This window comes from Cydia amplana, chromosome 2, assembly GCF_948474715.1.
Source record: "Cydia amplana chromosome 2, ilCydAmpl1.1, whole genome shotgun sequence".
Classification (NCBI taxonomy): domain Eukaryota; kingdom Metazoa; phylum Arthropoda; class Insecta; order Lepidoptera; family Tortricidae; genus Cydia; species Cydia amplana.
The window spans coordinates 8,995,637-9,019,039 of NC_086070.1; the positions used below are offsets into that span (position 1 = coordinate 8,995,637).

A 23,403-nucleotide genomic window follows, 5' to 3' on the forward strand; every position below is an offset into this window, starting at 1 on the left:
GGTGCCCATGACACTTGCCGCGTTATAGCGAAATACATTTATACAACAATGAATATCTAGTTGAGTTAGTCTGTCATTTAATTTCATAACAACATTTTAACTAGTTATGTTTTAATCTGCATTAAATTATTATACGTGAATTATTTGACTGGTTCTTCAATGTATGGCATAAACCTATCCCTGTCCAAGTCATATTCTAATCAAATATGAACCGCAAACTCTCAGCGGCCAGTACGTACAGCAAGAAGGTTTTTAGCGGATTAATGTCGCTGATTGGTAGTTATTGACATTATATGCATTTCATCTACACTTAGCTGTGTACGTTAGTGTAATAGAGACAGGCTCTGTAAACGTATCGTCTTATTTAAATGTAGGCGTAATTGTGTATGTGTGCTAATTTGGCCCGAGAATTTGAACGGTAATGTTCCCAAAGGCGGTTTCCAGTTATATGCTTTCACTGTGGCAGACGGACCGCCTATATATCTGACACGAAATTATGAAATATGTCATCTATCGGCAAAAACGAACCATACCTGGATAGCATAGAGCCTTACATTGTTTGAAGTGATTTGACAATTCACGAAAAGAGTGCAGACTTGTCATTGCATATGTCTGTCTCACATATTTCATTTGCAATTTTAAATTGTGACATAATTCAGGTAGACTTTTAATAGACAATGTGTAATAAACCTCCTTCTTACATAAAAAAGAATGATGAAGAGGTCAACCTGTGAGACTGATAAGGACAAACAATAATAGCGCTTTCGCTGCTACTCCTACTGAAAGATACATAAGACTATCCCGTTTTGTCATTTCCCCCACCCCTCATGCCAGATCCAGTTATATACTAGATTCATGATTGCAATACGTTACAATTCAAAATTATATCCAGTTTATTCCGTCAAATCGATGATAGAATATAATGTGAGACAGACATATACAATGACAAGTCGGCACTCTTTTCGTGAATTGTCAAATCACTTTATACAATTTACGGCTCTATATCAAACATGTATGGTTCGTTTTTAAAGGTCGATAACATATTTGTGATTTTCCAACGTGTCAGATAAATAGGCGGTCTGTCGTCCATCCGATGTATTTGCTTTTACAGTGGAGAGATATTTATTCCAGATGAGAGTAATCACATAATTTTGAATTTTATGAGTAATCAAATATTTTTAAGCGACCCGATCCGATATTTATGCGGATACGGACTAACGATATTTTTTGCTGGTCACAAAGAATCACATATTTTTACCGAGGTAGTGTCGTCATATACTTATGCCTCCAATGGAGCATCAGATATTTTTGCACGGCTGCCCATAGTCATTTATTTATGCTGGTGACTGTACAAATCACATTGTGTTGTAATTGTACTGTGCCAAAACGTACGTGTACGTGTACGTGTGTTGTATCAAAACGGAAGCAAGTAGGTATAGCTTATTTGCATTGATTTCCGAGCAAAAACCAGCAACGTTTATAACTATTACATAATTTATACAAAAATCTACACTTAAACTACTTTAATATTAGGTTGCGTTACTTATGATCGAGTTATATTTTAGAGTACCGGCGATTCCTATAAAGCGATAACATATTGATTTAGTTCTTTTTTTATAGCATAACATAGGTACATAAAGGAATTGTAATTAAAAACCATGGACTAAAGTCCATGTTAAAACCTTAGTCAATAAAATAAAAAAATAAAATTCGACTAGATACTTATTAATGTATCACTATGTCACTCCTACGATAAAGAAGAAAATGAGCACACTTCATAATGCCAAAATCCAATATATATAATATATAGGTTATGTACGGCGTTCCAAAAAAATTGGCATACCTATAAGTACCTACTAAGTACAGGCTGTCTCGTTAGCAAACGATAAAATGTAAACAAATACATTAAAAATAAAACAGCTGAAAGGCAACAAACCTGATCCATAAATGTCACCTTTTATGAGTCAACTACAAACGAGCATGAACGTTTACCAGCTATTCTACAGCGAGGTATCGGAGAAGATTTGGGCCAGTGTGATACTTTAGTGTTATCAGTTAATAGGGCCGAGACCGTTGACAGTAAAGTGTCCTTTACAAACAACTTTACGACGTTGGAAATTACTAGTCATTTACACCGCGCGAGTCTTGTTTTTTTCAAAATTTATGTAAGTTACAACAGTAAGTAATATCCATTGCAGATATTAAATAAGGAAATAGATACATGGATTCCGTAAAAAGAGCTAATTATTGAACAATAAAAAATACTATAGGCAATAGGTCATTAAATTACACTCGTAACATCTATATACTTAAATAGTTTTAAAGGACGAACAAATGACATACTTAAACGTGAGAATTGTTTCTCTGTAAATAGGTATTAGGCAAAATAATTAGGTCCTTAGGTAAATAACACGTTTTAATTAAAAGCAAAAGGCCATATTTATTCTTTGTTGAAGTAGGTACATGTCAAAAAAAATTAACATTAGGGAGCATAGTCAAAAACTTCAAAATGTATTTTTAAAACATGCTGTTTGACTGACATAAGTAGGCCTTGAGGTCAAACTCTCTACTCCTACAATGTTGTAAACTTTCAAATCAATTTTAAGATTTTAACACGATGAATTGTGTGCAAATTTAACGAATATTATAAGTATTATAACATTTATAACCTATTTTGACCTAAAAGCATTACAATTAATTATGTAATATACATTAAAGGGCATGAATTCAATATTTTATCAAACTAACATACATATTTTAAATTAAGGTGATCTAGGTCAACACCGCACATGGTCATACAACAACTAATAGGCGTACAAGTGTTTGTAAAATAGTACACATTTGAAATGTATAATGGTCATCAAAGATTGATCGTTTAAGACGAAACAGGAGCTGAGATTTAAATATTTTAGGTAAATATACCCGTCTCGCTAACGGAAGCGGCTCCTAAAACTAGTGCGATAAGGACAAGGCGAAAAATCCTGCGTAAAAATCTCAAAAATCGAGGTTTCGTACTCGACTGTTTCCTCCTCCAAAACTTAACCAATCTTAACCAAATTTGGAAATCTAAATGATTATGAAATTATTTGTGTCGGACCGTTTTGCTTTTTTGGCGAATTGATATCAGTTTTGAACATCACGCCTCTCATTGCGGCATAGTCAATTAGGCCATTTTGGCCATTTTTGAAGGGCTCCTGCGCCTTAAAAAACAAAAGTATCAAAAAAAGCAAAACGGTCCGACACAGATATTGACAATATTAATCTGTGTTGAAACAATCATTGCTCTAGCTTCAAAACCCACGGAGGAAACAGTCGAGTACGTTTGTATGGAGAAATGACCACTCCTGTTGCCTCAAAAGAAAATTAAAGATGTATGTACTAGACTAGTTACTAGATAATATTATGTTAAGTACATATCTAAATTTACATTAAGTATCTAGATATTGATCCTGAGGATGGTAGCTGGACGCCTTGACTGTCCAATGTTAAAATATTGGGTCAGTATTGTGACGGGAAGGGTATAAAATGTATATTGGGTGACTCCTTTTTAGGGTTCCGTAGCCAAATGGCAAAAAACGGAACCCTTATAGATTCGTCATGTCTGTCTGTCTGTCTGTCTGTCTGTCTGTCCGTCTGTCCGTCTGTCTGTCCGTCCGTATGTCACAGCCACTTTTCTCCGAAACTATAAGAACTATACTGTTGAAACTTGGTAAGTAGATGTATTCTGTGAACCGCATTAAGATTTTCACACAAAAATAGAAAAAAAAACAATAAATTTTTGGGGTTCCCCATACTTCGAACTGAAACTCAAAATTTTTTTTTTCATCAATCCCATACGTGTGGGGTATCTATGGATAGGTCTTCAAAAATGATATTGAGGTTTCTAATATCATTTTTTTCTAAACTGAATAGTTTGCGCGAGAGACACTCCCAAAGTGGTAAAATGTGTGTCCCCCCCCCCTGTAACTTCTAAAATAAGAGAATGATAAAACTAAAAAAAATATATGATGTACATTACCATGTAAACTTCCACCGAAAATTGGTTTGAACGAGATCTAGTAAGTAGTTTTTTTTTTTATACGTCATAAATCGCCTAAATACGGAACCCTTCATGGGCGAGTCCGACTCGCACTTGGCCGCTTTTTTTCTGTTTTTGTTTTTAATTCTATTTTTGTTTTTAATTATGTATTTATATGTAGGTACTAACATCTAGTTTCTAAGTTTTCGATGTAAGTAGACTAACACTATGGATGTAAAAGTCTGAAATAAACAATTTTTTTTTATTGGCTAAATATGTACGTCAAGCAATCAGCAACGAAAATATCAGCTAGCTTATTCGTATGTATTGAATACATAAAATACCTAACAACACTTTTGACTTAATATTACACCTGTCCTTATTTCTCGTCAACATAAGAAGAATTAAGACACAACAGTTTTTGGCGTTTTAATTTTCTTGTTTACCTTATCTTAATCCCAACCTTTCCAGTCAAGGTCTAAAGGAACCTTGATACATATTTAACGAGGAAACAAAAACATGGTGAAACTTAATAATAAAGTCATGGTATTTTTTGCTGTACAGTAACCGAATCTCGTCTCACCGGCAATGTCGAAATGGGCACGCTTAGCGGACGAATACTGCGTGGAATTCTTAAGACTCTGACTGCGTATCAATTTCACTTTTGAAGCTGCCCATCCAAGTGAGACCGATGAATTGTACAGTATTAATAAATGTATGCGCTAATTTTTCACCAATTTCATTGTACACTTTGCCCAAATTATAAAACAAATTTTCTTTCTGTCCGATATTGTTCTGTGATACGGTACGTATTAGGGCTCCCGGTATCCGTGTTACACGCCGAAACGAATACCCGTGTTCTTAAGCCCGGCGGTGCTAAGAACACGGTTTACACGGAACCGCAGGGATCCGGATACGTATCCAATAAACGTTCCCAAGACACGTTTCTCAGATACGTATCTCCGTTTACACGGGTACTTAACACCGGCCCGAACGGATCCGAAACAGGTTGACCCAATCAATGCTCTAGGTCTGGGTATGTAAGGTCTAATATTGAATGTTGACTTCAGATGAACTCGTTTGGCGTACGATTTTTTTTAATTATTTATAACTGTGTTGATATAACATATTTAGCCAACTATACAATATATTAAGTTAAGAAAATAAGTATGAACTACTTCGTGGTTATTTCTTATTATTATCAATTTACTGCTGAGCGAAAACAGCAAATCTGTCAACGACGCAAAAAAAAGTACACACAAGCGGCATTCGAAACGCAGGATTTCACGCGAGAACCTTAAAAACAATAAAAACCCCTGCTACCTTGTAATACCTAGCGATTATATTGTTAAGAACATTAAGATAGATCTCAAAATTGGTAATCATTCATGTTCACTTGGGTCACTTTCACACGAGTGTTCAGGTAATAAATGCCGGCCGCTGGTGTTCCTTCAATTCATTAGAACGTGTTGTTTTTCAATACCCTTTTGTCTGATATCGCCGAAAACAAGTAGGTTCCCAAACCATTATCAGAACTGCCACAACCAATTATAAGCTTTATGCCGGTGTAATAAGGTGAACGCGTCTACACAAGAAATTGTAACAAATGCAGCGGCAGATACTATAATACTTAATACCTAATTGCCTGGCTTACGTAAGTTAAAAAATAATACGATTAAAAAATATACATTTTTTATAGACAGAATATTTATTCGATAAAATATACCTATTCGAGAAAACTCACACATACATTGTAGGTAATATCAGTAATATGATTGACAATTGATTGAATTTTAATTATAATTGTTTATGGAAGCTACATGAACGTATCCTTCTGCTGTATGACATAATCTGTGGCAAGTTTTGAAAAATAAGAGATGGCGTCGATTAAAGACTGTGTTACATTTAATTCAGTGTTTTAATTAAATAAATAATTACAAAATGAACATGGTGTCAGGCGTGGGGTCAGGCGTAGTGCCGCCCATGAACTATGATGGAAATCTGGCAGAAAATTTCAAGATATGGAGCCAGAGGCTAAAAATTCACATGGAGGCTAATGAATTGGACAAGGCCACGGAGAAAAGAAAAATTGCAATTCTACTAAATTTAATTGGAACAAAAGGAATAGATATCTACAACACGTTCACATTAGAAGAGAGTGATACGTTTGACAAAGTACTCGAGAAATTTAAAAACCATTTCACGCCAAGGAAAAATTTGACAATTTTACGTCATGAATTCTTTGTGACAAAACAAAATGGCGGGGAGAGGCTGGAAGAATATTTTACTAAAGTGATTAATCTTGGAAAACAATGTGAGCTGGGGGAGTTGGAAGATAAACTTATTCCAAGTAAAATCATTTCCGGGCTTGACAGGCAATACGACATGCTAAAAACAAAATTAATTTCGGAAGAGGACACCAAACTGACATTGGAATACGTGACTACGTACCTGAAAAATGCTGAAGCTTCAAGGTTACATGTACAACAACAAAAGTTAAATAAGGAACCGGAGGCGGAGGTTCTGTTTGTTCGTAAGCCTACCAACAATCAACATGCTTTAAGTAAAACTATAAAAAATTGTAGAAACTGCGGTAAATCTCACGGTATCAACAAGTGTCCTGCTTATGGAAAGACATGCTATAATTGTAACAGAATCAATCACTTCACAACTATGTGCATGAAAAAGAAAGTGCATATTGTACAAGAGGAGTCAGATCAAGTAGAAGAGGGTGCTGACATGAGCGACCACTTCTTCATCGGAGTGGCTACCGTAGATGATTCGGGAGATGAAATCACCCAAACATTTTTTGTTAACGGACAACCAACTCTTATGAAGCTGGACACAGGTGCGGGATGCAACGTTATGGGTACAGAGGTATGTAAAAAGCTATTAATTCCCAAAGAATTAATTAAAAGGAGTAAAAAGAGAATAGTACAGTTGGACAAGAAAAGTATGAGTGTTCATGGTGAGTGTAAACTAATGATTAGACATCCTAACAAAAACACTTACATGGTGGAATTTGTAATTCTTGAGGGTGACGTCCCTACTTTGTTAGGGTGTAAAACATGTTTAAAATATGGTTTCATTATTGCAAATAAGGAACTGGTCAATGTTCATAGTGTTGAACTCGATAATAAAATTCCTAAGCTAATAAAAAACTTAAAAAATAATTTCAGTGAGCTGTTTGATGGTGGTCTTGGATGCCTTCCCAACACAGTAGAACTGAAACTTTGTGAGGATGCAGTGCCTGTGGTGCAGGCTGCACGGAGAGTTCCATTCTCATTACTGTCCGAGCTAAAAGAAGAATTGGGAAGAATGGAGCAGATGGGAGTAATACAGAAGGTAACCAAGCCAACTAAATGGGTCAATAGTTTAGTAGTAGTCAGAAAACCAAATAATAAATTGCGCATTTGCCTCGATCCAAGAGCGTTAAATAAATTTATTATTCAGCCCAAATTTCAATTGCATACATTAGATGAAATTAAAAGCAAAATGCAAGGTGCTAAAGTATTTGCGGTGTTAGATGCATCAAATGGGTTTTGGATGCAAAGATTGGATGAGGCGAGTTCAGATTTATGTACATTCCAAACTCCATTTGGCCGGTACAAATATTTAAGAATGCCATTTGGAATTTCTGCTGCGCCTGAGGAGTTTGGTAGAACAATTGCACAAATGTTTGAAAATATAGAGGGAGTTAGTACATACATAGATGATATTTGTGTATGGGCTTCTAGTATTGAAGAATTAAATGAGAGATTAAATAAAATTCTTAAAATATCATCAGATAATGGTATCAAATTCAATGAAAGTAAATGCAAGTTTTTTGTTGAAGAACTATTGTATATAGGGCATAAATTTACACCACAAGGTGTGACCCCAGACCCATCTAAGGTGGAGGCAGTTATGAAAATGGAAACTCCAAAATGCAAGAAAGACCTTGAAAGGTTTCTTGGTATGTGTAATTACCTATCAAGATTCATACCCAGGTACTCTGACATTAATCAACCTCTAAGGGAACTAATGAAAGCAGACAATTTGTTCCGTTGGGAGAGCAACCAAGAAGATTCTTTTAATAAATTGAAACATGCTATATGTAATAGTCCATGTTTAACCTACTTTAATACCAACCAAAGCATAACTTTGTCAGTTGACAGCTCGTCTACAGCCCTTGGAGCTGTCATTTTGCAAAATGAAAAACCTGTTGCATTCGGGTCTCGAAGCCTAACTTCAACAGAACAAAATTACTGTCAACTGGAAAAAGAAATGTTAGCTGTGGTCTATGGGTGTGTTAAAATGCATCAGTATGTATATGGCCGTAAAGTGTTTGTTGAAACTGACCACAAACCTCTTGAATCACTCTTTAAGAAACCTTTATACAAAGTTCCTGCCAGGTTACAGCGTATGATGCTAGCAGTTCAAGGTTATAATTTAGATGTAAAATACAAACCAGGTCGTGAAATGTATATTGCTGACACACTTTCTCGAAGTTGTAATAAAAAAGAAACTGAGAGTAAATTCCAGGAACTTAATAACAATATTGTAATGCATGTAAAATTACTTCGAGAAAGTTTGCCAATCTCAAATGTCTGGCTAAAGAAAATACAAGAGGAAACAAAGAATGATGGTGTGTTATGTATTGTAAAATCGTTTATTGAGAATGGATGGCCAAAAAATTATCATGATCTAAATGCAAATATAAAAAAATACTGGACCTTTCGGGATGAACTAGCAATTTTAGATGGTATAATCTTAAAAAGCAATCTTGTAGTTATCCCAAGCACATTACAGCAATACATGATGCAAAAAATACATGAAGGACATGTAGGTTTAAGTACATGTAAAACTAGGGCACGTTCTTGTGTTTTTTGGCCAGAAATTAACAAAGACTTAGACTGTTATGTAACCGGCTGTATACCATGTGCAAAGTTTATGCCTAACAATCAGAAAGAACCCTTGATGAACCATAACATTGAGTTTTTACCATGGTATAAAATAGGTATGGATATTTGCCAGTTTAATGAAAATAATTACTTAGTAATGATAGATTATTACTCTAAATTCATTGAGGTGTGTAAATTAGATAACTTGACTAGTGATTGTGTAATTACTCATTGTAAGTCAATCTTTGCAAGGCATGGTATCCCATCATACATTGTAACAGATTGTGGAACTCAGTTTACATCTGATAGATTTAAGCAATTTGCTTTAGATTATAAATTTACTCACATTGAGACAAGTCCCAAGCACTCGCAATCAAACGGAATGAGTGAAAGTGGAGTTAAAATATTTAAGTCTATTATAAAAAAATGTAACGAAGATGGGTCAGACCCTTACCTTGGTCTATTAAATTATAGAAATACAGAAAAGCCATATCAGCCCTCACCTGCTCAGTTAATGTACTCAAGAAATTTAAACTCACTTATACCTGTATCTCTGAATTGTCTTAAACCTAAAGTAGTAACTATTGATAAACAAAAATATGAGCAATATCATGACTCTGTAAAACAATATTATAATAAGAATACTAAGTCTCTACCAAACCTTAACCCTAACCAAAATGTTATGTTTAAAAAAAGTATTGATTCTCCATGGGTTTCAGGCAAGGTCCTTAAGCGATGTGATGAGCCCCGCTCATATTTGTTGGCGGATGATAGTGGCAGACTCTTCCGTAGAAATAGAAAATATGTTAGTGATAAGCCTGAAATTAGAAATTATGGTAATATGTTTGATGATTTAGATAGTACAACAGGCACCCTAGCACCAGCTGTTAGTTGTAGTAGTGATAGGAATATACAAAATAACAATGTAACAGGCACTTCCCCTAATGTTGAAACTTTGAGAGACACTCCTAATAATGGTGAAGATTTGTTAAATAACGCTAATTTGGTTGGCTCTTCGGCTGGTGGTAATGTTCCTGTTATAAATGCTCCTCAAGCATTAAAAACCACCAGAAGTGGCAGGATAGTCAAGGTGCCTGAGAAATTAGATCTGTAAGTTACTTATAGGATTAAACGTTAAAATTGTTTTTTATGTTAATAAAAGAAGGGAGATGTTTATGGAAGCTACATGAACGTATCCTTCTGCTGTATGACATAATCTGTGGCAAGTTTTGAAAAATAAGAGATGGCGTCGATTAAAGACTGTGTTACATTTAATTCAGTGTTTTAATTAAATAAATAATTACAAAATGAACAATAATTATACTTATAGGACTGTATCTACAGATTATTAAAAATATAAGAACTGTTTAATAATGTGCAATTGGTAAGAATATTGTATGTATTACCTGATCATGCATGGCCAGTTTTTATCGTACAGTCTTCTCTTTATACTCTTTATTGCTTTTATTTTTTATTTTATTTATTGCTATCAAGTTATATAATAAACCATAAAGTATTAGTATTTGAAGTCTTATATAAAATACTATTTTGATAGTAGCATGTAGGTATACCTATTGTATTTCTAATTTTCTACTCGTATTGCAACATTGCAAGCAAAAACTACCTGCTCAGAAAAGGGTTTTGTAAACCGTTTATTGAATTTCGACTTTATGAACCACGAAATAAGGTTAAATATGACAGAAATTCCTCATGAATCTTTTGTCTATTCATTTGTAGCTCTTAAGTACCTACGCCGGTTCGTTCCTTCGCTACTCGTCAAGGACGTCTCTGGAGCCACGGGTAAATAAGATCCGTTTCTTCGAATACCCGTTTATCCGTGGGAACGGATCTTAATTACACGTTTCTTAATTACACGTGCGGAACGGGCCAGAAAACCGTGTACGTGTTATTCGGAAACGGGTATTCGAAACGTGTAAACGAAACACGGACTCGACCGCGAGCCCTAGTACGTATAGAGTTCACAAACATCTTTACAAGCTAACGTTCCAAAAGTTCCAAAACATATGTACACGACCTAAGTGTCAGTGTCTTAGAGCTGTGTAGGTAGGTAGGTATATATTTTTGGAACGTTGGCTGGCGTCTGTAATGTTTGTGAAGTCGTCAATTTTGTTGAGTACATTATAATTAACTTTAATTTTCATGCAAGAGCTTCAGCAACGAATCCAATGATATACTAATATAGGTATGTATTATACGAGTGTATAAGTGAATACATGAAGTTAACAATATACGAAGCTCGAAGGTACAAATGATATAAGTACGTTTGAAGTTGACTCAAACAAAACTAAGTATTAGAACTAATAGAAGGCAGAATCAGCCGGATGTCTAGTCCGCGTCTGCATATGTACACTTTAAATAGAACACAGCCATTTCTTCCTCGAATTAAACCGCCAGTAGTGATCACGACATTAAATCCGTATAAGTATTAAGAGTACTCATAGGATGAAAGAAAGTGAGGGAGGCATCGATCGAGTTAGGAAACTCCCCCAGACACCAGGGTGCATACTGCATAGTGGAGTCAATCAAGGGAGACGGACTTCGACATCGGCCACTCGATATTGTTGAACTGAGGACATCGAAAACAACACATACTTTTAATGATTTCTTTTACGAATAATTACTTGACTACCTATCGTACCTTTTTATTATACCTGTTTGGATCAGTGTGCCTCATATTTTGAGGAATTGTGGTCAGGGTTGGTTCTGTGGTGTCGCGTGAGGTTAAGACTAAAGAAATATGAAACGTTCGGCGATACAAAGTTCATATTAAATATCTATTCAATTTTTGCTAACCTAACCTAACCTAAACTGAGAAAAAGCAGTCTTTAGGTAGTGTACAATTAAAACGCATCTTCTCTCAACCATACATACCTACTCACTCTTTAAATCGATGGTTTTTAGTTGGCAAAAGTTAATTAGTTTTAAAACGTATCTACCTCCAGCCCAGACCTAAGTATGTGTTAAAGTTGCCTTTAAACGGTTAACCATTTACAACTTCCTTGATTGTTAATAAAGACTAGATTACACTCGATTATAAACGTATCATAAGGAACTTAGCGGCAAGTGAAACGGGCGTTTCCTATGATAATGGTGTACAATTATTGTACGGTTTAACTGTTTTACCAAACATGGCACCCCGTTAAAGGTAGGTTTGTTTGGATTACACTTCCGATGCGTTTCATTGTAATTCATAAAACATTTTTGTCTCGAGTGGACTCGTTTCTAGCAGGTATAACTTTGCCTTCCAGATCCCTAGCAATTATGGGTAAACGAAGATCATAGGTTTGTGCTGGTTTGCCTGGTAATACGGCCAGTAAGTAAACATTGTTAATAACAAAGTCGTCCTAAGTGATCAGTAAACAGTGGTCAACCAGGTTAAGTTACGATTAATCAGCAATGCACAATGCAACGAGGTTTGCATACCTATATGTAAGTACCGGTTAGGTTAGAAAATATAGATCATTATTACAAAACCACGATTGTTTACTTAAATGATAATATACAATGTGCCCAATTTTTTACGTTTGTGGACTCTGGTGTCATCTATCCATCGTAGATATGATAGTTAGTAAATAAGCCTTCTTTCGCGTGATTATTTTTTTTTTGACACTCAAGACCAAATACGAGTATATTATACCTATGTATAATTACTAGGTAACTATGTAACACAAACATCGAACGGAGGAGTAAGCCAATGAGGTCGATATCTTTATCAAATATTTGATTTGATTTCAGGTGTATCGCATCGAGTACATTTTATGTAGGTAGTTAATAATTGGGTAGCATGTCGCTCAATTTTCAAGGCAGCAAACAATTTCAGCGTTGAAGATTTCCGATTACAGATTACCGATTACGATAGAACAAGATTAACGATCACTAGTAATCGTGTAAAGGCCTCTACTTACCTTGCAACAAGTCGCATCACTCGCATGCTACTTTTGATCCATTGTGGCTTTTCATAGATCGATTGAATTCGTTGAAGCTACTTAGCCGGCAATGTATCTAAAATCGCGATTTGCTACAAGGCGAGTAGAGGCCTTAAAACCAAGTAGTAGATCTACTAGATGAAGTTCGAAAGTAATGTAAGTAAATAACTTAAATATGTACGAAAACGGATCACTGTACAAAACGTTCATATTAAAGTGATTCGTTTTAATTTCTCTTGAGTGTAGTTAAGTGACTGAATGTTAAATTTAATTCTTATGTACCTACGTAACCATATGGGTTCGATCGTTAACACTACAGTAGTGTGAAGACAATCATAGCCTCCTTCTATCTAATCTAGTGCTTGACACTATAAACAATTGGTGTTGGGCAAGTGTGGGGCTGTGGATGCGGGAGCGAGGTATTGTTTTTATGATGGTGATGAAACCGCGACCTCGCCGGCGGCTGCGCCAATCGCCGCCGCCGTCGCGCATAGTCATCGCAATTTAAAACATTAGAAACGCCCGCCTCTCTAATAAGATAAGGGAGCGAGTAACACATCTGTATGGGCTGTATGCTGCCCCCTTAAGCCAATTAGCGGTATCTCAAATCAAAATTTAATGCAAACATATACCTCCTTTAAATTCTTTATGTTATAATTCCATTTTCAACTATTTTTGTTTTTGAGGTACCGCTAATTTAAGCTAATTTTATTTAATGGCTGTAATCCGTAATCAATGTTAATATGGCAATAAATATTTATAATATAGGTCGTACATTAATGGTCAATTAAATAAATTAAGGTTATTTTAGCACAGTTTACTTAATTATTTAAAAAAGGGGGTAATTAGAAAAACAACTATACCATTCGGGCGAAGGTCTGTAAGTTTGATCCGCATTTTCTCTTTCCAATATATCCTTTATGATCGGTCGCTTTGGAGCCAAATTCGCGTATAAGGCACCTTCATCACTTAGCACTTTTAACACTTTGAGGGTAACTCGCCTCACATTTTGCGTGTTCGATCGATTTAATTTAAGTCAAAAAGGATAAAAGTAATCAAGAAAATATTTTAACAACCACTTTTCACATTGTTTTTGCACGTGACAAAACACAAGTAAAGACACTGCAACGTGTAACAAAATAAATACAATTATTTGTTAGTAATAGTATAGTAACTGCGTATCGCTTGATTTGACAGCTGCGAGCACGCTATCCCGATCCAAATATTGGCTGATCGCGTGAATGAGCGGCGGGGCAGACGGGGAGCGCGGGGCGGGAACACCCTGAAGTCAGTCGCGGGTACCCGCGGGAGCACGGGACGCGGGAACGGGACGCAAATAGACCGGGATTAGTCCCACAATACTACGACTCGCGCTCTAGCACGTCTTGATACTTCGTCTGCCACTCAAACTAACTAAACATTAGCGAATAAAACACTAGAATTCAGGCCGAACGATAATGCACGATAGTGAAAGACAAAGTATTGCATTATGATGCCGGAATTCCAGCGTTTAAAACGTGCAATTATTTTATTTCGTCAGGCCCAATTTTTTTCTATAGATCAAATCAAGCGATAAACATGTACTGAAACAATCAAAAGAGATAATCATATTGTTTAATGTTGTAAGTATAAAACTGACGTTGTTAATCGGATCACGACTGCACCACCGCCGTATAACCGTCTATCGCGCAAGCGCTGCGCGCGCAACTGACGTACACCTGCGGCCGACTTCAGCACAGTCGACGTCACTTTTGTCGTGTCGTGACAACAAACCCGGTTTCTCTGTGGCAGGGGGTGAATAACAAATACAAATTAACAGGTAAAAAAGAGATAATTCGTGTAATGTGGCAGATGCTAAGCGAGGATTTGATATTGACCCGCATGCTACACATCGCGAGCCCTTCGTGGCATGTGTTGTTGTGGTCCCTCAACAATCAGCCGATGCCAAACCTCTGACTCATGCGCGCTTTGCTAATTGGATCTAATCTAATGTGTAGAAGTACCTAACAAATTAAAATGTCAGAAACATCTATTATATAAATAAATTGTACCTACCGTTTTATTTTCTGAAAACCATAATTCATAGAATTCATGGGCATTTCTATTAAAATTGGACTTCCAAGTTCACCAACTTGTGTGATAAAACAAGCTCTTTCCACCACCACTTTCCACTTTGTCCATTTTCAAAAACTACGAAATTTTGAGGACACTTCTTTTTTCGTAAAAGAATGGAAAGAGCTTGCGATTTTGAGTGGAAATAATATAAAAATTCTAAAGTCTAAAATTAATAGACCGCTAATTCCATTGTTTAGGGTTCCGTAGAGCGTAGTCATTTAGGAACTCTTATAGTTTCGCCATGTCCGTCCGTCTGTCTGTCCGTCCGCCGCGTTCGCGGCTTTGCTCCGTGATTAGTGCTAGAAAGTAAGTACCTGTGATGCTATTCATTGCAATATCAGGAGCTGGCATTATAAGGCAGGTGTTCCGAGCAGTTAAAAACTTCACTTAGGTAACAAATTACCCAAAATTGTAATTTATAGAAAAATTACAATTATTACAGTTGCTCAAAAATACTTTGACATTTTTTCACCACACCAGCTGATTGCAGCAAAGGCTCTATTGATTAATTAAAAACTGATGGGAAAGTTTCATTTTATCCACATGTGGCGCAATTAGTAATCTGATGCAAATTTTGAGTTATTTCCATGTTGGCTGGTAGAATTGACTTTTAAATGATGATTTTGAATGATACATATTTAATAACGTTGATTTGTATTCAATTTGATTTGCTTTGATTTTGTTTGCGTTTGTGTTAGCGAAAGGCGATCACTTTGAAGATGATACATATTATAAGTATTTTGTTTTAGTTAAATGATTGTTAACGACAAACTGTAAAAGTCGTGTAAGTAGTAGTCAACGTAGTTTTAGATCAGCCTGTAAACGGAATTTGATACTCGTAGTCGGTACGTACTTCTACATCTACATTTAGCATGTCATCTATACTATCAGTCTAAAAAACCGAACGGTACTTTTGCAAAGTCCAACCACATTGGGCAGTAATGTGGGATCAGCGAGTGAATGACCCCTGAGTCGCTACAAGAAAGCATTGTGTGTACTTACTAACCATATTTAGACTAAGCCCGCTTACAACTAATTAATTACCTACCTAGTTCATCTCTTTTTGTATCCTCGGGATCCTCGGGGAGTTAATATTCTGCTAATCGCGAGGGTTTGTGAAGATGGACGGATGTACTAATGATTTTTACTCTTTTACGCAAATTACGCATTAAAAATATTTTAATGCTAGGTTCCACACTGTAGGAAATTACATTAAAACAACGACTGAACGTATCGCCATTTTTTTATGATTTTACAATGTCACTCTAAAATAAATGGCGATACGTTTAGTCGTTATTTTCATTTCTCGAGCTATACTTATTTAATGTAATTTCCTACACACACAGTTTTTAATCAGGACACATAATGCCGTTTATTAACCTCGAAAATATTCGCCTGAGGTAGTCAAATGGTGCAACAGAGACTTTTCATTTTCATTTGTACATATCTGCGGGAACAAACTAGTTCCCTATAAATAAAATAAAGTAAATATAATAAGGTGTCTCTATAAATTGTAGAAACTGTAAGTACTTATTTTATTTCAATTAAATCAAGCTAATTTAAATTACACATTCTGTTACGTTTGTACAATGTTATGTGATTGGTTTTAAATTCATATTCAATTCAATTCAAATATTTATTAATAAAATTACAACTTTACACATGGCTTTGATCTCATTCAATGCAACCCCTTGTACAAATTCTGTATTGTCACCAATTTAATATTAGGTACTCGGATGTACTTCAAAATTGTTAAACTTTTAAATCTATATTTCAGACCCGTCCAAAAATGTAAAACGGAGTTCCTCCTGTTTAATCAATGGGTTTGACTAGAATTCAATTAATCAAATAAGTACCGAATTCATTGAAACGCAGATCACCCGATATCAAAATGGAGTTCAAATGAACGGGGCAAATAATCTCGGGTTCAATGTCCCACGAAATTAAATCTCATCTGAAATGCTGAAAGCGCTAGAGGCCGTTACGTGACCTATCTTCTGCGTTCAGCCACAGTTCAGCCATATTCTGCTAACTAGGTCATGTAGTAAAAAACTAAACATTTGCATCGCCGGAGTCGCATCACATGACTATAATAGGTACCTACAGTATATGTTCGAAGCGTGTGTAGATCCGGACTAATGGCTGTAAGTGGTTGCAACCTTGTTCTAAATGACCATCACTTAAATATTCCAAAACGTTACCAATGTATTAACTTAGTTATATGTATAACACCAGAAAACTAAGATAACGTAACCACAGTAACGTTACCCGGATGCTCCGAATTTATTCGTGCGTGGGAATGATTCCATAATTCTTCAATGTAATAGAGCGGCTGATGTCCCAAATTTAGTATCGTTATTTTTGATTGTGCTGACTAACGGTATTTACGAGTTACGACAATTGCGACAGACTCGCTTAACTACATTCTCGGCAACGATTCCACAAACCTATTTATTAATGTATATCTTAGAAACGAGAGCTCAATCGGCTTCAATTCGTCTAATATTCAGAAGATTATAGGCATTTTATTTGACAAATCAATCATACCTGTTAACTGTATGACAGTCGCGCACTCGAACATTTTTAGGTAGGTACCTATATACGTAAGTTCTGTGAGGATGCTAATAAGTAATTTAATTGACATGCTATATAACTGACTGAACTAAAACTGTTGTAAGTTACTATTAACCCTGTAAAAGTACAATCGGCGATAAAAGCTTGTACGAAAAATGAAATTTTTGCCAAAAACTTATTTGTACTTCTTTCTGCGTTAACGCAACTCGTGTCTAGGAAGAATAGCTGCGAATGCGGTGACACAAATTATCCTGTATTTTTGTGTTATTGATACGTCAGCGCCATCTAACGTGATCCATGAACGAAAACTTCGGCGCATTGTTGGTATTGTTGGCCAAGCAGATTGTATTTCCCACAATAGACCTGTAGACGCTTCGATACGATACGTACACGTACCTAACTACTTATTTAAATGTCCCGCGACTAGATGTCGCGGCGGTCTCTACTGCTACAGTTCAAATTAATTTACTACGAACTTGAAACATAACTCTCTCGATTTTCTTACATCATTATTAACCTTGGTAAGTTGATAGTTAGTAAATATTGATAGTCGGAAGAGACGCTAGGCTAGGCTGCATAATGGAAATTTAATGGCCTCTCCAAACTGTACTTAATCCGCGTATCAAACTAACCAGCGACTGATAAGGCTTCGCTTTTAATTACGAAAATAAAGTACGCAGCACCATGTTGGCTAAAACTTTTCTGTTTTAAACCATCCTTCTGTTAAAATTTTACCTACCTTTGCGTCGCCTACGTCTTCTTTTACGTTGCCTTTTTCCTTTAATTTTAAGTTTGTTATCATAATTTATGTTTACAGTGTCCTTGCCGACTCCTGAATTTGTAGTCCTCGCGAGTTCACATAATTTACCAAAAATGCACAACACTAAACCAATCATGTTCACTGTTCAACAGTACACACACTTCAGTATTCTTTTTCTTTTCTTTATTTTTATTTTATACACAGGTTTCTTTACTGTTGTTTCAGTATATTTACTAGCGCCGCTTTTGTATATTTTTTGCCATTTACTTCCGAGATGCACATAACCTTCGTTAATGACAAACACAATAAACTGTACTGTTAAACACTAAGATTATCCAAGTACCTACACCAGTTGTGAGTTTTAAAAGACCTCTTATCTATAGGTTATCTGTATTACTCACAACACAAGACGTCCAAGAGGCGAGCGCATTACTGAGTCGATGCATCTCGTAATAGGCACATGTCTAAAGAAGTAAACACTATGAGCCTTGACGTGATTTCTTTATAAGGATAAAAATACACACATCAGTGTCATACGTGGCTGAGTAAAAAGTTGTTCGAGCCGAGCTAGTAAAACGCCAATGCCTCACATAGATAGGTATTAGACTTGAGATACATATTTTTAGATCAGCATAGTGTTTGATTTTAAAACGTTTTCTCGTAATGGAAATTCATTATTTGCAACACTCAAAATTACCCCTGGCCAATAGTTTCCAATGCCTCTAGTGCTTAGTCACAATTTTAATTTTTACGAAGTAATAAAAATTTTTGAACACAACATTATTTTACAGTTACACTTCGCTATTCAGCTCTACCGCCTGTCTCTGTAGCACTGTCGCTATTGCAGCCGCTATAATGAAGGGCAAGTCCTGAGTAACTCCGGCGAAGGGTTAAGTCCATGTTGAGAAATCTATCATGTATTATTGCATGAGCTTTAAGCTATTGAAAATAAGGTACAGAATCAATTGCATATTTATCGATTTTACGAAGTTTATATAGCTGGGTACTCTACCGGTAATCAGGGAGCAACGTATTGTGCGTGCTTTCTATAGTCGCACGTGTCTGGAGTTTTAAGTCTTATCCTTTTGTTATGAAATAGAAAATAAAGGTACTCATTTATCAAACAGCCCTAGTAGCACGGTCGCATTTTTATCATTTATCACCATGCCTGTCACGTTCTAACAAGTATGTAAGTGCGAAAGTGACGGGCTTAGTGATAGTGGATAAAAATGGATCCGTGCTGAGCCCGCTGGTCACGATCAAGAAATCTAACATTTATCTTGCGTTATTAAATAGAGACATAAATGGATCGGTTAGGATAAAAATCGCACGTACAATCGAAGTGCTAAATCGGTATTAATACATAGTTTAGTAAGTAATACCTTAAGTTGAGGCGCCAGATCTTATGAATTTTTTGTGCAGGTAAGTACCTACCTATTAAAGGTTACGGGCACCAACGAACAACTAACTGCGAAAAATTAGAGCAAAGAACCACGCGGATAGAACTACCAATTAATTCGCTCCATAATTTAAGCCGTCATGCAAAAATCCAATTTGGCATTAACTTCATATGCTAGGGATGTCACAATTATGTTAATTTAAGATGCAGTGGCAGTCGTGACATCCGCACCGGTACCTGCATTCATGCATGTTTTTTAAATTAATCACGCAATTATCAAATGCTGTTTAGCTTTCAGAGAAATTAAAAATTTTAATATTTTATTTGAAATCAGATGCCAATTATTATTATTACCAAGAAGATACCAATTTTTGAATTTAATGTATTATCTACAATAGTTTGTTCCCGATGAACGCGCTTTTATAAAAGGGCTTAAGAAGGGTTGCAAAATAAAACATCTTATCTTATCTCATCTCATCTCATAAGAGTCATAAGAGTTAAGGGGCCCACTCCGCCCACTGATTAACAGTCCGCCGGACGGTATCGGCCTGTCAGTTGTTCGGAACTGTCAACTTTTTGTTCTAACTAACAGGCCGATACCGTCCGGCGGACTGTTAATCAGTGGGCCCCTTTAGACCAATAAGCTAATAGTGCATGGCATTTCAAATTCCTATGGAAATATGACTTTTATAATGATACTTCCACACTTCGCTGTATCAAAGTCGGTTCAGAGTTGGCATAGACGACGGCCTCTAGGGCATTATTTCTGAGGACTAATAAAAAACCGGCCAAGTGCGAGTCGGACTCGCGCACGGAGGGTTCCGCACCATCAACAAAAAATAGAGCAAAACAAGCAAAAAAACGGTCACCCATCCAAGTACTGACCCCGCCCGACGTTGCTTAACTTCGGTCAAAAATCACGTTTATTGTATGGGAGCCCCACTTAAATCTTTATTTTATTCTGTTTTAGTATTTGTTGTTATAGCGGCAACAGAAATACATCATCTGTGAAAATTTCAACTGTCTAGCTATCATGGTTCGTGAGATACAGCCTGGTGACAGACGGACGGACGGACGGACGGACAGCGGAGTCTTAGTAATAGGGTCCCGTTTTTACCCTTTGGGTACGGTACCCTAAAAATGGTCTGACGAGGTAGTTTTTTTTAATTCTGTAGGGCTAATGAATATAAGAATTGTATAACTTCAACGCAACGTTTATTTGAGGTCTTAATTTAATTTAATAAGGGTCGGTTGCACCAAACTGTTCGACGCTCGTATCGTTAAAGAGTTCGCTAAATTTTTATGTAGGTATGGAAAGTTTCATAGTAAAGCGCCGGGGCGCGCCGGCTGACGTTGATCAGTGTGTCAAATGTGGTTGGTGCAACTGGCCCTAAGACGAATAAAGTGGCACTTTTAGCATTCGATCTCAATTTTTTCTTGGTTTTAAAGTTATTCTATATATACCGAAGTATCTTCTACCTATCGATATTACGAGTGATTGCAATGCAAATATAGAGCTCTACAAACATTTTTCATGTCGGTAAAAGGGTTTACTACCGAAATAAAAAATGTTTCTGCGTGTTACTAACTAAGTACGTGTATAAAGTATAAACCGCCCTGGCCCTACGAAACATGAATGAATGAAGCCATTGATATAATTTATGGTTTTGTACTTATTTGTAATTTTGTATAGGTACTTACCTGCATGACCAAATGAATTATGGGTACCTACCCAACCCAGCCATAGAATTTATAATGAAGTACAACATTGTATAAATATAAATACAGTGAGTGCTGAATACCTATAAAATATGGAAAAAAGTAAAACAACTTACCCAGCATCCTATTGACTTCTCCTTTTTCAGTCATCGTCGTCGATGCCTTTCATGGTTCGATACCTGTAAAACAAACCGCTTAATAATAACGTAACGTAACTAATGTAATACCTACTAACAGAATATGTACATATATAATAGGTACATAGTCTGATAATTTCCGTAATTCCGATTAGTCATATATAGGGTTAAATATACAATCTTTACCTACATCTATCGTTCCGGACTTCGATGTACAAGCACAACACAATCACAGATTGGCACTGTATCTACACGGAACTTAAACAGTCATTTAAAACGAATTCTGCATAATCAACGTTACAAGCATAACACACTTCACTCAAAAACTATACATTATTTTGTTTAAAACGGGAAATATTGTAAAGATTTTTCATATTGCGATAGAGCCATCTCTGCGAGGGTTGGAAGGCTGCCGCGCGGAAATACACGAAGCCCCCCGACTCGAGCCGAATGCAAATATCACGCAGGGACGCACTTGGAATATTTAAGGGTTACTAAATCCAGGAACAATGACGTTAAATAAAGTTCTTATTTAATTTAACTTTACAGTTTTCGCTAATACTATTTTTAATTTGATTACGTTCCACAGCAGTTGTTATGATTGTACTCTTTTTGACTGTATTTTGATTTTTTAATGCATGAGTATAATAAACACAAGTGTAATAAACAAACATTGGATCCAAATATATTGTGGCTAAGTATAAGAACGCTTTAAAATATTTCAGAAAATCCGATTTTAAAAGCTTAAAAACTCGGGTAAAATTGATAAAGATAATTAGCTTAAGATAATTTATTAAGTATGTTACGATTCATAAGTGCTTGTTGCTAGGCCTACATGAATAAAGTATATTTTGACTATTGACTATAAATATATTAATACATATATGTATATATGTATATCATTATCAATTTTACATTCTTAACCCTGACTAAAATGGGGGTACTATAACGGAGTTCCGTAGGTACCTACCTAAACGCATTTAAAAGATGCAGTTGAATTAAAATCCGGTTGTAATATTTTTTGTTACTAAATTCGGCCCTGTTAAGGAAAGCACTGCCACCCTGCAGTGGGGTCGCTCGCCATGTTTTCCACGCATGCGCCTTAATTTTCATGCACGGGGTAATCACTAGGCATGGCATGGTATAATGTCGCTCGAGTGTTGCTAGTGTCAAATAAAAAAAGAAAACAGGTACCGTGTCTCGTTTAACTATTATTTTTATACATGTATTAATTGCTATTATTTAAAGAATAAATAACAGAAATATAAATATATTGTGTGTAGTATGACGCCGGCCTAGTAGAGGTGCATTGACAGCGAGGCAAGGGTCGATATCGTGACGTCACGCCATTGAGAGCGGTCATGCGTAATATACTCGTATATCAGATCAGTGCTGTAACCATAAGGTACCATATCCAGTTTAAAATATTCTCAGAACCATCACTTTAAATCCAACTAATATTGTCTATCTGTATAATATTCTAAGAGTGCCTAATAGCTACTAGGTATCCACTTTGGTTTGAACACCTAATCCTCGGTTGCCCTAGATTTTCAACTTTGCTCTTTCGCTTGTGTAGGCACTATATTTCCCTATCGGTACTGTTAAATGCGACGTGGTGAGTTAGCTGTGCCATGTAATCTAATTAAATAAGTATAGTCGCCAGTAATGCATAAAAATATAAAACTGGAATAAATTTTAATTACTTAATTATTCTTGTTTAACAGTTCCAATAAAGAAGAAAAGTAATTTACACAGAATGTTATGTGACTAATAAATGAATAAAATTGATCTTGAGTAGGTACCTAAACTTTGACAAGGAATCTAAAAAGTGTAATTGATATGTATCAACAA

The 23,403-nt window shown here is 35.9% G+C and overlaps 1 protein-coding gene and 1 long non-coding RNA gene across 9 annotated transcripts in view; one reads left to right on the forward strand and one right to left on the reverse strand.

Annotated features, from left to right (window-relative positions):
* The window catches only part of LOC134657813 (uncharacterized), a 95,458-nt gene that overhangs the window by 69,222 nt on the left and 2,833 nt on the right, over nucleotides 1–23,403 (reverse strand). For 4 of the 8 annotated variants that reach the window (XM_063513393.1, XM_063513433.1, XM_063513440.1 and 1 more), the window contains exon 1: nucleotides 18,277–18,613. In XM_063513393.1, the coding sequence (XP_063369463.1) occupies nucleotides 18,277–18,433 (157 nt within the window). In that variant the 5' untranslated portion in view covers nucleotides 18,434–18,613. Of the gene's footprint in view, nucleotides 1–13,711; nucleotides 13,971–14,487; nucleotides 14,551–18,276; nucleotides 18,614–21,531; nucleotides 21,595–21,738; nucleotides 21,941–23,403 lie in introns of those variants that run through there. The other 4 variants (XM_063513417.1, XM_063513425.1, XM_063513409.1 and 1 more) reach the window with 3 other exon arrangements.
* LOC134658840 (uncharacterized) lies at nucleotides 14,560–22,078 on the forward strand. Its single transcript, XR_010097745.1, has 2 exons — nucleotides 14,560–14,667; nucleotides 21,937–22,078. It is a non-coding gene; the product is annotated as an uncharacterized LOC134658840 (long non-coding RNA).